Below are 14,533 nucleotides of genomic sequence, written 5' to 3'. Positions count from 1 at the left end.
GGTGAGGTGCAATTCACTGCCGCTAAAATGTTGAAACGTAGATGTCTACGATCTAAGAACGTTATATAAGTGACTCACCACAAAAGATGACTGATAATATGCCGAAATTCCAGAGAAACACCCTCTGCTCCCAAAGATGCCTACAAACACATAGACAGAGAAAAAGATGATTAGACAAGTGACTGTTATGAAATGCTGCATTCGACCATCTGCTTCAGCTTACTGGAGCAAGTTCATTCTTAAACACAGATCCAGAGCAGTTGCTAAGGAATTGCTAAAGATGGTTTTTGGTGGCAAGCCATTTTGGAGCGTTTGGTAATAATAATGCATGGTAAATTTTTGGTGGGAAGGACAACTGCATTGAAAAAATTGATACTGCGCACTCGTAAATAGTGCCAGTCCCACATCGCGCGCTAGAATTTAAAATCCCTAAAACATGGAGGAAAGGTGGTAGAGTTCCGAGTTTTTTAAGAATTAAAGATAACATAGTCCTCTTTATAAACCTACGTATAGTTACCGTTTATGTGAAAGAATGGAACGCTACTGCAGAAAGTCTGAAAATACGGGTGTTTATTACGCTCTAACTTTTATAATAATGGGAAATTCATTTATCTGTTGGCACTGATTTTAATTTTCAGACCAATATGCTCTTTCAGTTTTTGGCTCTTTTCTATTCCGGTCGCGTGACTCGTCAAATATGGCCGTGATTTGAAACACTTGAAGGATAAAGTTGTGCAAAACTGTTATCTGTAGGAGGGTTGGTTTCCAAAAAATGACAATCAGAAACTTTTCTTAGCAACAAATTGGTAGTTAAGAAGGACTCCCCTTAATTTTCAATAATCATTTGCATGTGACGAAATGAAGTTTTCATTTGCAGTACTTACTTGCAACACCTTTAAATCAACTGTTGCCATAAAGTTCAACATACACAGCGCTTCTGTGACCACGTTTATAGTTGAGTCTGGAAGTGTTGGACTCAACGACTGAGCGTTCCCAACATTCATCAGAATAGCATACAGAAACGATACGATTTCTACAACAGCAACAAAATAGAAAAACGCCCATGAGTTTTGGTCAGGTACATTGAAATAACCTGCCATAAGATAGAGAAAGTAAAGGAAATTTGATCAACTTTTAAAACGGGAATATAACAAACGAACTTTCGCTAGACCCATAAGGAATTATCTTGTGGGTCACCTCTCTAAGTGGGAACTAACAATAACTAAAATGTCTTCGCAGTTTTCGTGTTTTAAATTTAATTTCACCTACCTACAAGCTCGGTCTGTTGAAATGTCACGACAAATTGGGTGAGGTCTTCTTTTCTTGTTTCAAAAATATTACTAAGCCTATAATACAACAATAAAAAGAAAGTTTTTCCCAGTAAGTATCGTATATGAAATTACATGTAAAATGTAATACGCATGTTATCATGTGTAACCATTCCAATGAATAGTACTGTTTATAATGCTCTACATTGTGATTCTAAGACGTGATTCTAATTTTTGAGATTGTGGATAAGAACCCTCAAGTGTTAAATCCACATGACTGCCACTTGTTGGTAAGGGCAAACTTTTAAGAAGTAAGAGGTACTATTTGTTACGTTGTGGTTACAATTTTGAATTTCACAACACAAACGTCTTGCGCAATTTGAATTTTTTTGAAATTTTTTTTTCTTTTGATTTCTTAGCAAACTATAGCTACTCACCGCGACCCAAGATATTGAGCAGTTGCGGATAAAAGAGCCAAACACGCCTGAGCGTAATTAACTGCAGGAGGGTCGTCGTCTAGAGGCCCATGAATTCTACTGAAGAAACTTCTGATGCCATCTACCACTCCAGAGCAGACCACATAGCTAAGAGAAACAGAAAGTTATAAAGATGGTAAATTTTAAGCTCGGTGATAATGAAGATGAATTGTTCAACAATGACACGGGCATGGCCTCCCAGATACCGGTTGGGCGCGCTAACCAACTGAGCTACGAGAGACTCGTGGTAAGCTGGGCCATTTACTAGGTTGATATGTGACACGCGTCCTGCATACTGCTAGGATCGGCAATGTCGAAGTCATCAAGTGTGTAGTAAATATTAAAGATGGTAAATTTTAAGCTCGGTGATAAACTTTAAAGATTAAGTTTTCAACAATGACACGAGCATAGGACAAAGGAAAGTTCTGAGTCCCCGACAGGAATCGAACCCATGGCCTACCACATACCAGTTGGGCGCTCTTACCAACTGAGCTACGAGAGACTCGTGGTGAGCTGGGCTCAGTATTTACTAGGTTGATATGTGACACGCGTCCTGCATACTGCCACAGTAATTTCGAAATCGTCAAGTGTGTAGTAAATAAGCTCGGTCATAAATAATGAAGAAAAAGTTGAAATGATTGTTAATCTACTTCATAAATGTCACAATCTTTTTTAGCCAGATTCCCAACGAAAGAATGAATGATATATTTACCCGATCAAATCCACCATTCTTTGCACAAGTGTGGCTAATTCCTTCTCCTCTGGTGAAGCTGTGGCAAAGCACTGAAGCACTGTGGCCAGCACCTTCAACAGCGCTGTTGCTAAGGGGTCTGGTAATGATTGGTTTATAGCACTGCTCCCAGGCTCCTTTTCTGCTCCTTTTTTGGCAGACCCTTGGGACGAAGGGACACCCTGTGTGGACAAACATGACACAACTTAGTAAAGCCATAAGTCTCTCTCTAAGAATTGTAATTTTAGATATTTTAATTGTAATTTTAATCTTAGCATAGTTAAATTTAAATACACGACCCCACAAGCTTTTAGCTTTTTAGTATTGTCGTGTTAAAATAAAGCTTTATCTGTCTATCGACTATGAGACTACGCTGAGTGATGCTCATGCTTTGCAACAAAATATAATTATAAAACAGAGCTACAAGTACAGTTGAACCCTAAGGGGACATGCCAAAGTGTCCGTATTAAGCGGGCTCTTAGACAAAAAATTCACGGTTGCATGTTTTTATTGACACAAAGTCGAAGGCAGACATTTTTACGGCAACAAAACGTTGTTCAATTGTACTGTAATTGTAACAAGTTTAAACTAATTAAACTGACCTTATGGTCATTTTTCATACAGTAAAAAACCGCGTATAAGAACCTAGGTTTTTTCAAGTTAGCCTAAACAGGTTCTTATATAAATGGTGTTTAGTGTAAAATTAGGCTAACTAGGTTCTTAATTAGGTTCTTAACTTTTGTTCAAAAAAATAAAGTAGAATTTTTAAATGATCTGGTCTTTAATGTCCAATAACAGTATTCTTGGAGGCTTCAGTAAGCAAAATACTATACTATTTTAATCTGATTCTGTTAAAATCAAACCTATACTGTAACCTTCATATTAATTCCCAAATGAATCTTGTATACAAAACAACATAACATGATAAAATGTCAAAGTTCCTCTTTAAAAACAGACTGTGTTATAAATATATTTTTGAGATTTTTTAATTCTATATTTTTGAGAAGACTATTTTTTTTCTTTTTTTAAAATAAGAACCTGTTTTAGAATTTTAGCCTAAAATGGTTCTTATTTGAAGGGTGCTTAACAATGAAATTTTAGCCTAACAGGTTCTTAAATGTTAGGTTCTTATACGCGGGTTTTTACTGTACTCTTTCAAGTAAACTCATTTTATAGTAATGCTCTTGAAATCAGTTGAAAAATTCCGTGACTTCTCTTTATACAAGGAATAGAGCAGACATTTAACAGCAACAAAACTTTTCTTCTGTAACTGTAACTGTAACAAGTTTGAACTAGGGAAACCTTCGATCATCTTCTCATACTCTTGAACTAAAATTACTTTACTGTTCCTGAAACTCGACAGTAGAATCGTTAGATTATACAGGGTTCAGGCATTTTAACAGCAACAGAAGGCTGCCTCGTGTCTTCTGTAACTGTAACGCTGTATAGTAAAACAGAGCTACAAGTATTGGAAATATATAATACGACCTTGGACAGGTATCGCTTCTCTGATGTTCTAATGTCAGACAGCTTAAACAAACAAGGGAAGTAGATTTCTAGTCTTATGTCCAATTATCATCTCACCTTCATCTGATAGGCAAGAAGATCCACAACTGAACTGAGTTTGTTTGTACAAACCATGTAGCGACAGTTATCCAAGCAATCACCACAGGCAAGTGTCAACACATTGGCCACGCTACAAAGAGCTCTGACAACAAAACAAAAAGCGAAATCAAATAAAGGTTTTACCAATGCGACCCTCGGTTTAAGCAATAATCTCACGACAATCACTGGCTTCTGTTCTGCTTGTCTAAAACTTACTTGTTAGGGATGATTGGTTTAACTGGAGGCTTGTCGCTGGCAATGTCTGGTACTAACAGTACCCTGGTCAGGGCTGTCAATCCTCCAAGATTACAAAATGTCACCTGGTCTGCGGTTACCTGCAGTTAAAACAAATTTAAAGTTACTCGGCTAGTTCTGTTTAGTTAATTGCGCAGTTAACATTACAACGATTACAACGAGATATAACCGTACGGTAGAAAACCATGCTAGCAGAGATTAGAATTAACCGCTGTTTTTCCCAAATCGTTGTTAAAATACCTAAAGAAATTCGGGCTCACATGCAGTTTGGGAAAATTATTTCGTCGGGTCAGAAAACGGTCGAGCACTCCCATGTTGTCACGTGGGCCTGCCATGTCACGAGGGAAGACAAATTGTCTTCAGGTTGTAAGATGACGAATTAGAGTGACGAATTGTAAGATGACGTTTTTTTTGAGAAAGACAGAAGTTCAAATGACGAGATTCCACTGTGAAAATATGTTTCACAGCATTGAACAGCTTCTCAATGTTTCACGTACCTTGGACTCCAAAATCCTGCTTAATTCTCCCAAGGACCTCTCAACTAACGAAACACGATTGGCTGGCCAGGGACCCGAACCTTGTGACTGCAACTGGCGATTGATATCCTTTACAATTTTCTGAAGCCTAACGAAATAAGGTGTGCAGAAAGCATTATTATTGTTTTATGACAATGAGGCAGCCGGAAAAGGGATTATACACGTCAAGTCTTGTTTTCTTGATTTCAATTGTCTTTGATTAAGTCTTGTAGTACGTGGGGCTAAAGAAGATCGTATCCTTTTGACACGAAATTTCATCCATTTATAAAGTGAACCTATGAATACGCTTTCTTTCTCGTATTCCTTTAACTCCACTAGGTCAAAAGTGAAATTCTTCTTGGTGCTTTTCGCTCAATTTCTATAATTCAATTACGGGGAATATGGTTATCAATCAAGATGTCTTTCAATAATTACTAAGAACGTTGATAGAGTTTAGAAATTTAACACTGTTAGGAAATTATATAGTGTTACTCTGACATAACAATCTGAGATTCCACTTGCTGTGTTGCACATCTCTGCGGATCGTTAATCGCTTGCTCTTTAGTGGCTGTCTCAGTTCACCAAAAGGCAGGAATATCTTGGCGTAAATCGCCAAGGAGGTTTTTTAATAACTGACACCATTACTTACTTCGGCTTTTTTGCAGATTCCTGTCTTTGTGACGATAAATTGGTCAAATTACTTTCATACTCTCGTCCTCTGTGGAGGAAAATGTTAATAAAACAGTACAACTTGTTAGCTCTCTGACAGACTCGTACCAGAATGCCTATTGAGGAATTGATGGCCTTTGGATATAAAAGTGATTTTTTGAAAATAGATTCCAACTCACTTGGCCGCCATCCTGGTTCTCAGTTTTTTGGCTCTTTTCCTGAGAGCTTTCTGTCGTTCCTGATCTGCCTTCTCTGTCTCACCTGCCTTGTCAGAAGGCATCTCCTTGATATACTGAAGCGAAATCGTATCCTAAGAGAACAAAGCAAATTTACACTGTTACACATGTTGACAGAATTCCTCAGTTCTGACTGGCTAAAATAGCGTAACACAAAAGCAAAGATGTAATTGAGATATAAGTTACATCGAACATATTCAAACTGAGGACACAAGAAGACCCCATAGGGCTGCCGACAGGCAGTCATGGATTTCGATATATTTTCCGATGTTGTGGAGCAGGGATGGCGAAGTGGTCAGAGCGCTCGCCTCCCACCAATGTGAGCCGGGTTTGATTCCTGGACCTGGCATCAAATGTGGGTTGAGTTTGTTGTTGGTCCTTGTCCTTGCTCCGAGGGTTTTTCTCTGGGTTCTCCGGATTTCCTCCCTCCACAAAACCAACACTGCAAATTCCAGTTCGATCGGGAAAAGTGGACAAAGGGCCATTCTGTGGAAGTGTCACTGCAAATTCCCATTTATTATTTATTATCATTTTCTTTATTTTATGAGCTCCTAAAATTGCTGAATAATTATGATGATTGCCGAGGATCCAAGATTTTGGAAGATCACGGAGGGACACGATGAGTTGCGAAGATTGCTGAATATAACTGATGATTACCCGAATATTTTCAAAGTACCGGACTACCAGTCTAAATCATACTGACCTTGTCCTCTGGAGTGCCTTTCGCTGCTGGTATTTCAGACAATGCTTGCTGATGTTTTTTTCCTCGCAAATGACTCAACAAGTAAACTTCTGACACAATCTGCAAAATAGTTATTAAACCAGACTGTAAATTACAATACTGCCAATAATTGAAGGAGCTATATGTCACGGATTTTGCAGATTTTTAGTCTTAACTGTTCTGAAATTAGTGGTAGACAACTTAACCCATAAAAAACACTATCTTTAAACATCTAAAGGAAGATATATTATAACCTCAATTTGCGGATAGAAATCAAGCTACGGCTATAAATATCGATTTTTTTAAGACGCGCGGAAACAACTTGAAAAAGTAAGCCTTACTTTTTCAATTTGCAATCCGTTTCCATCCGAGCCATCCGCAGCCAAAGATGCTCGTTAACAGTTTTAGTGCTCTAATATAGGAATTTTTAATAAAAATGGACCATTATTTTTTTTGTTTCCTGCGTTTTGCTGTTCAAAAATCTGGTAAAATCCGTGACATAGTCCCTTTAAAACGCAAACAATGTCTGTAAAGGAAACTGTCTGAGGAGTAAAGGGCATTTAATTTCTCCACAGAATATCAGGGGCACTCAACGGATTCTTTCGGTATTTATACCTAATCGTACCTTTTTGGTACGCTTCGGCGGCATATCAGGCGAGTTTGGTCGAGCCATGGTTCGTATTTTGGCGAGACGCAGTCGAGCCAAAATACCCATGGCGAGACCAAACGAGCCCGATATGCAGCCGAAGCGTACCAAAAAGGTACGACTAGGTATTTACCGTACCCAAATTCAGCCAAAAGTCCGGTTATATTTATCGCTCTGTTGAAGCCATGCTTGCAAAAAAAGTACTGCAAATTATGTTGACTTGGACCTCAACACTTTTACCAAGTTCTTCTTCTGCCTTTTTTTTCCACTCGTTTGTTTAGAGTTTCATTCTCTAAATTTTCAAAATCAAAATTAAGCGAAAAATTTGGAAATTCCAACTCCATTTTTTCATTTTCATTTTTTACTCGTCGGCAAACATCGCGCAATTGGCAAGCGCACTCAAGTTTAGTTTTGGCGGGAAAGTTTTTCTCTTTTTACGAGCGCTAAAGACCGCTAAATTTAAATTACAAAGTTCTGTTTTTATTGGTAAAACCTCCTCCTTAATTCATCGTACAGTAACACTACTTTACTTCAAAGTGACCGTGATATGGGGTCAGTGACCAGTGCATATCAGGTCAGTGACTTGATATCGTAGGATATCAGGACAGTAGATCGCGCTTCTGATTGGCTACTTGCAAATTTGGGTACGGTAAATAATAATATCTGTTCAAAGGGCCTGCAAACGCCTTAAAAGAAATAAGATTTCATTTTCTTACAGTTTCTGCCACTGTTATATTCAGCTAAAAAATCCGAACAGATTCGACTCAAAGTAAAACACAAAGACATAAAAGAGAATATAGAACGGCTAACCGACGGGACGTTGTCCTGACGTACAGCAAATTTCTCCCAACTAAATGTATTACCAGAGAAATGTATGGAGGCCAGTATTAGAATCTGTAAATTGATCATAGGGTTTTAAGGGTTTACCTACAAGTTATAACTTTTCGTTTATGTACTGCACAACTATGGGCCTTACCTCAACGTTGCACAAAGTGCACATCTTCTTCCTGTCATATGGCGTGACAGCAGGGACCTCGTCCTGGGTAGAATGGCGTGACACACCTGCCGCCTAGAACAAGTGGACGTAACAAAATGAAAATCACGAAACCTTCACCGCAGCACAATGGTAAAGGTTAAGTCTGCATCGAGCCTAGTGGCCCATACTGGCCTAGTGGCCCCCCTGGATGGGATGCTAGTCCAACGAAGGGTTACCCCCAGCATTAGTTCGCCGGGGGCGAGGCACTATTAGAGTAAAGTGTCTTGCCCAAGAACACAACACAATGACCCCGGGCAGACTCAAACCCGGACCGCTTGATCCGGAGTCCGCCGCATTGACATTTACTTTCTGAAAGATTCACATTTCATTTACCTTTTCTTTGACTTGTTCCAACACTTGCTCGTGCCGTCTTGTTGTTTCAGCTTGCTGGATATCATAAAACAAACGAAACATTTGTCCATGCAGAAAAGAATTGATTGTAATACACACCCGCACACCACTGAATTCCAAAGACTAGTCGTGAACCCTATTCGGTTAATTTAACACTGTACATGTTTGAAAAAGGTCAAAACTGTGCACTTGAAGGTAAAGTCTGCGTCGGGCCTAGTGGCTTATCAGGCCTGAGCTTATCCCCGTTTCCGCAGAATGAAGCGACTAGGAGTATTTTAACTCCCCCTGGATGGGATGCTAGTCAATCGCAGGGTTACCACCCAGCATTAAATTTGCCGGTAACCATTTAAAGATGAATTCCAGTCCGTACTGCGCAATCTCGGCTGCAATGTTTATGTGAGCCCACACGAAGGGAATGTTTACAAGCAAAACTAAAAATTCCGCGACAAACTTACCTTTTTCTTCATTATTAACGCCAGATATCCTTGCAGAACAAATAATAACGAGTAGAAGAACCTTGACGCTATTTCAAACCGACGTTTTAGCTCATCGGAACTTCTTGAATGAAACGAACTGTAATGGCGGACTAAAAAACGTCATGTATGCTGTCAACGAAGTGTAACGTTTCAACGAATTCAAAACAAAAACGTAAACAAAGCCCGAGTCTGCGCAGTACGGACTGGAAATCATCTTTAAACCTGGGCGGAGAGAGGCACTGTAAGGGTAAAGTGTCTTGCCCCAGAACGTGCAACGTAGTGCCCCGGCTGGAACTCGAACCCAGACCGCTCGATCAAGAGTCCAGCGCGCTAACCATTAGGCCACTGCTCCTCCCACTTGAAGCCGAAAGGAAAAACCTACACTGGAAACCCCTCAAAACATTTTTACAGTAAGTTTAGTCACATTTTTTGCACCAAGAATTTATTGTAGACTGGCACTCTCTCCATAATTTTGCATCAGCAGAATTACTATAGCTGTTTATACCTTCTGTTGGATTTTCAGTTGCAGTTGTTCTGTTGCTGTCTGCAGGGCCTCATTACGAGCAGCAATACGCATCTCCCTCTCTCTAAAAACAAAACAACAAAAAAAGAACACTTAAAAGAATAAATGAACGAGCGCACGAACCGAACGAACACACTTTTTAACTTCACACCAAAAGCTACAGTGGCTGTTGATTCATACAAACCTGGCTTTTTCTTTAGCAGCTTCTTCTCTAGCCTTCTCTTTTTCGTGTTTCTCCCTTTTGTATTTAGCTTCCTAAATTGGTCATGATTAAAGACAGTATGTATTTTCAATCATTATCATCATAGGGGCCTTAGGCAGGATCTTGCATGGGTGGGTGCGAGCACCAGAGGCGTGAGCGTCTCGGAGGGTCCGGAGGTTTTCTCCCCCGGGAAATTTTGAAAAATCAGACTGTACCAGTGATACGCATTGATAGTACGTACCTGTTCTAGCTTTTTAAGCTGCATCTCTTCAAGTCGTGCTAGTCTTTCAGCCTCCAACTGGCGACGTCTCTCCTACAATCATGTCAAATTAACACCAAGTAAAGTTTTCAATCGTGCAAATCTCCCCAATCATAAAAAAGTGTATTTTCACTCACTAACTGTTACCTGTGCAGCTGCTTCTTTCGCTTGTTGTTCTTCTTTCTTTCTTTGCCTTTCTTCCTGTAATCAAAATCAAAATTAATGATCATTGTTTAACATTAGTAGCAAATGACTAATTGATGAAACGTATATGGTCAGTTGTAAACCAAGAAGATCTAGAATGCTCAACAGCAATGACACTTAACTCCCGTTAAGCGTTTCCGTAAAATGAAGCGAGTAGGAGTATTGCTACACCCCTCCTTTCCCTGGATGGGATGCTTGTCTATCGCGGGTTACTCCCCCCCCCCCCCAGCTTTTTTGTCAGACTGCTCCTGAAGAACTCATTTACACGTATACTTCTGGGTGGATAGAGGCCGTTGGGCACTTTGAGTGTAAAGTCTTATCCCACGAAAACTGAACCATTATGCACTGAGCATTAATTAGGCAGCTGTGCCTCCCACAGAAAGTTAACGACACTCAACTTATCAGAATTGCAATTTAATAGTCAAACCCACAAGAGAATGAATTGGGGTCCCTTTGAATAACTGTATAAATTATTCTTGTAAGCACAAAAGGTTACCTGAATGTCTTGTAGCCTTGCTTCATGTCCCTACGACAAAGCAAAATAACTAGTAGTATTTACAAAAACTTTATTTTAGTAGGGCCGCTACTTTTAGTAAAGTATTGGTCAAAATCAACGACCACAATTCACAATCCTGCTATGTACATATTATTATACTGAGGAAATAGGAGAGTTATTACCTGATGTCTTGTGAGAACTTCAATCTTCTTATTCTGTGCTTCCAATGTATTAATGAAGGCTATTTCATTGACCTGAAAATGCCAGCAATGATGACAGCACTAGTTAATACTTAAAGGAACTGTGCCGGAACTCACCTGGATTTTACCCAAATTTAGGCATGGGAAATGGTAATTAAATTCGGTGAAATATAAAAATAACCGCTTAAAACGGCGAAGGAACGTTTCAATAACACATCAAATACAAAAGAAGGTACGGATGGCCAAAAGTGAAGAAGATTGAAACGAGTTTTTGAAATACCGTTGGGCTAAACAGTTTTTAAAGTTAATCTTGTTTGCTTGTAACTTTAAATTATAACGCCCGGGAGAAACATTTATGGTTTTGTCATTTAGATCCATAGAAGTAATTTCTAAGTTGCAAACATTACGTTTCCTAGCGAGTATTTATCAAAACGTAATAAAATAAACTCAACTCGGCCGTGACACAGTCCCTTTAAGCTAATTATTTTCTAACTCAAGATCATCAAGATCCCTTAGAACAAATACAGTAAATAAAAGGTAGGACATGAATGAAGAATTCTAGCACCTGAGCAATGTCATCTTGACCTTAAACTAAATTCCCCTGAGAAAAATTCAAGATAATGCATGCAAAACAACAAGAAAAGTTTTGAAGACAGTCTTAGAATATCAACTAGCCTTGGCTTCTTCCTCTTGTGCTTTGCGGACTTTTTCTTGAAGAACCGACAGTCGCTGTTGTTCTGCTCTTCTCTGCTTCTCGTCTAGATGTTGTTGACGCTGCTGAATGAGTTCATCCTTCAACTCACGAGCTTTCTCAACCTTAAAAGCAACAACCATTTCAAGCCATGGAGTTGAAAAATTAGCGAAAAATGCCCTCTCTCTAAACCAATCCAAATGCAGAAAATACTTGTAGGGTAGGCAAGGTAGGAAATGTAAGAAAGGTAGCCTCTTACCCAGAGTCTTCTTTCCAACATTGCATTGGGGGAAATAGAGTCGGTTTTCACTTGAGTGTCGAAAGTAATTTGCGTTTGCTTTCGGTTTTGCGTTCACTACGCTTAGTGATTGGTTTAAAAATTTCGCGCCACTGGGATTCTCGGCCAATCAGGAGTAAAACCAAAACCAATCATGACTCGCTCGTGCACGTTTTCCCGGGGGGGCGCTTCGTGCCAGCTTCATGTATTTGCTTCGAGTTTTGATTGGTTCACTCGGATTGTCTGCGGTCCTTTGTGATTGGTCAGAGCTAATTACTTTGGTTTTGGTTTTACGACACTCAATTGAAAACTGCTCTAAGCGACCCTGGAAAATTCTGATTGGAAGTTCAAAAATATCGGACTTCCCGTTGAATTACGCATGACTCACTTTCAAAAGCATGCCCAACAAACTCCTTGGTGTTTTGTTATGGCCTTTTTTTTTGTTTTCTAAATCAGTCAAACAACAAAACTCTCAAGGGACACTTGTTTCCTCAAGCTTGCACAGTAGAGAATTAAGACCAGAGGTAGATTGATCAACCTCTTGATCTTAATCCAGGGCACTGAAAATGGTCTCAAGTAACACATGGGTTGGCCCACACAGCTTGAGCTAAATATGTTTTACTTCAGTAACTGTGGATGGGATGGTAGTCCATCATAGGTTACTCCACCATCTAACACTTTAATGTCTTACAACAATAAATTACCGGTAATCACATTTTGTAAAATACCTTTTCAGAAAGCATTTGAAGACTTTGTAGCCTTTCTTCCAGCATTCGTTCTCTTTGTTGCTGTGCTTTTAACTGTTAACAAATGTAATGGCATAAGAACAGACTTGACTATCACTTCATTTTTTTTTTTTTTTTGCAATAAAAAGCTTTTATTGGTGTTAGGGCTTACAGTACAAGGAAACAATAAAAATTAACAGGAATAAAGAAAAAAATAATAAGAAATTGTAAAGGTATTTACATGCGTTACAATTTGTTTTACATACAGTGCATATCACTTCATCCTTCATTAAAACAGCAATGGTCAACAAGTATTTTTTTTTAATTACAGTAATACAGAACTTCTCTAATACCTTATTGTTACTATAGATAGTTTGTTATAATTAACCAACGTTACGGTCAGTTTGCTACAGAATTATCTTAGTACAGTCGTCAAACTAGTTCTACTTTGTTACAAAAGAACATGTCAAACTGTTTTGAGTTTCGTTTTGTTATATGGTCTTTTTCAGTGTCATTGGAAACTATTGCTGGTGGAAAATTACAATCAGTTACAAGTGCCAATTTTGAGACTTACTCTTTGTTTATGCAGACCAGTATTTTGACTGTTTTCACGAAATTTAGTTCCTTTATACGTATTGCTTTGGCCAAATCGTGAAATTTAACATTTAAGTCCCGCGAAATATGCCCGTTCCATTTTCGTAAGTAACAATAAGGTACAACGTCAGTGCATGTGTTGACACTACAACGTCAGGACATACAACTGGCCTAAGGTGGTTACATTTTGTATTAGTTTGCAGTATGAAAACTGGTAACTGAAGGTGGCAGGGGTATTTTGCAGAACACAGAACGATGCTCTAACCAACAAATAAAAGCTAACTGCAAGCAAACCGGAGTGAAAGATAACCGCAAGCAAACCGGGGCAAAGCTAACTGCCATCAAACCAGAGTGAAAGCTAACCACATGCAAACTGCCCGCTGACCATCGCTCTGCGTTCTGCATTATGCCTTCTACGTTCTTCACCCTAGTTTGCTTGCGGTTAGCTTTTATTTGTTGGTTAGGGCATCATTTTGTGTTCTACAAAATACTCATGTCAATCTGAAGGTACAAAGTAATCACCACTTAGCAACTGCAGATTTTGTAATACATGTAACTCTCACTTTTGAATAGTTGATAAAAGCAGCACAGCTCACAATTTCATGAAAAAAGCCTCCACTGTATGTAAATAACACATTATATAACCTTAAGTGAATTATCAGGATTTCTCTCCCTGAGAAAAATCATATCTTCACACTGTAAAAAATATATCTTTCACATGTGAAGATATAGATTTTGACAAGTTTGCTGACGAGTTTATAAAATAAACAAAATCATACATGGTTGCTTGAAGATATGAAATTTCCCTTCTTGTCTTCAAATCAATATTTGAACACTCAAAGATAAGTTTCATATCAACGCACAACCATGTATTATCCTCTATTTGTAAAAAGTATGGTTTACCATTGTTATCATTTAAAATGGTAAACCAAAGAAGTTGTAATACAGGTACCTGTTTCTCCTCATGAATTCGAACAACTTCCTCCAATGGTCTGTGGACAAAATAATACATGTTACAGTCATGTACAAGTCATGTAATTGTTATAAGAAAAAAACAGCCAGTGAGTTCCGATTGTTTTCACAAAGATAAACACAATCTTATGTCAGTACACATGTACATCTACACATTTGATTCAGTCGGTAAAGTCGTTAGACATCACACTCACTTTCCTTAAAAATATCTCACAAATGTGAAGCTAAATACCGGTAAACGAAAAAATAAAAGTAAAAAGTAAAAAATAATGTCTAAAAATTTAAGAAGAAAATTACATAAAGTCATTTTTTCTAGCTTTACATTTTAATATTATTGCTAAATTTGGTTTTAAAACTTTGTAATAAACTAGAATTAACAATCTCTGGAGGCAAGGAATTCCATTTG

General features: G+C 38.5%; 1 protein-coding gene across 2 annotated transcripts in view; it reads right to left on the bottom strand.

Annotated features, from left to right (window-relative positions):
* The window catches only part of LOC144653205 (S phase cyclin A-associated protein in the endoplasmic reticulum-like), a 33,645-nt gene that overhangs the window by 4,752 nt on the left and 14,360 nt on the right, over positions 1 to 14,533 (bottom strand). For both annotated transcript variants that reach the window (XM_078513152.1, XM_078513158.1), the window contains 22 exons: positions 14,108 to 14,147; positions 12,565 to 12,636; positions 11,544 to 11,684; positions 10,851 to 10,922; positions 10,669 to 10,698; positions 10,116 to 10,169; positions 9,951 to 10,022; positions 9,692 to 9,762; positions 9,490 to 9,571; positions 8,491 to 8,544; positions 8,098 to 8,190; positions 6,458 to 6,556; positions 5,698 to 5,828; positions 5,499 to 5,567; positions 4,832 to 4,958; positions 4,296 to 4,414; positions 4,059 to 4,182; positions 2,457 to 2,656; positions 1,706 to 1,852; positions 1,270 to 1,346; positions 885 to 1,033; positions 79 to 140 (listed from right to left, as the gene is read on the bottom strand). In XM_078513152.1, coding sequence (XP_078369278.1) covers positions 79 to 140; positions 885 to 1,033; positions 1,270 to 1,346; positions 1,706 to 1,852; positions 2,457 to 2,656; positions 4,059 to 4,182; positions 4,296 to 4,414; positions 4,832 to 4,958; positions 5,499 to 5,567; positions 5,698 to 5,828; positions 6,458 to 6,556; positions 8,098 to 8,190; positions 8,491 to 8,544; positions 9,490 to 9,571; positions 9,692 to 9,762; positions 9,951 to 10,022; positions 10,116 to 10,169; positions 10,669 to 10,698; positions 10,851 to 10,922; positions 11,544 to 11,684; positions 12,565 to 12,636; positions 14,108 to 14,147 — 2,085 coding nt within the window. The remainder of the gene's footprint in view (positions 1 to 78; positions 141 to 884; positions 1,034 to 1,269; positions 1,347 to 1,705; positions 1,853 to 2,456; positions 2,657 to 4,058; positions 4,183 to 4,295; positions 4,415 to 4,831; positions 4,959 to 5,498; positions 5,568 to 5,697; positions 5,829 to 6,457; positions 6,557 to 8,097; positions 8,191 to 8,490; positions 8,545 to 9,489; positions 9,572 to 9,691; positions 9,763 to 9,950; positions 10,023 to 10,115; positions 10,170 to 10,668; positions 10,699 to 10,850; positions 10,923 to 11,543; positions 11,685 to 12,564; positions 12,637 to 14,107; positions 14,148 to 14,533) is intronic.

This window comes from Oculina patagonica, chromosome 1 (genome assembly GCF_052425735.1).
Source record: "Oculina patagonica isolate OP01 chromosome 1, crgOcupat, whole genome shotgun sequence".
In the NCBI taxonomy this organism is placed as follows: domain Eukaryota; kingdom Metazoa; phylum Cnidaria; class Anthozoa; order Scleractinia; family Oculinidae; genus Oculina; species Oculina patagonica.
This window is presented reverse-complemented; position numbering and strand designations above follow the sequence as displayed.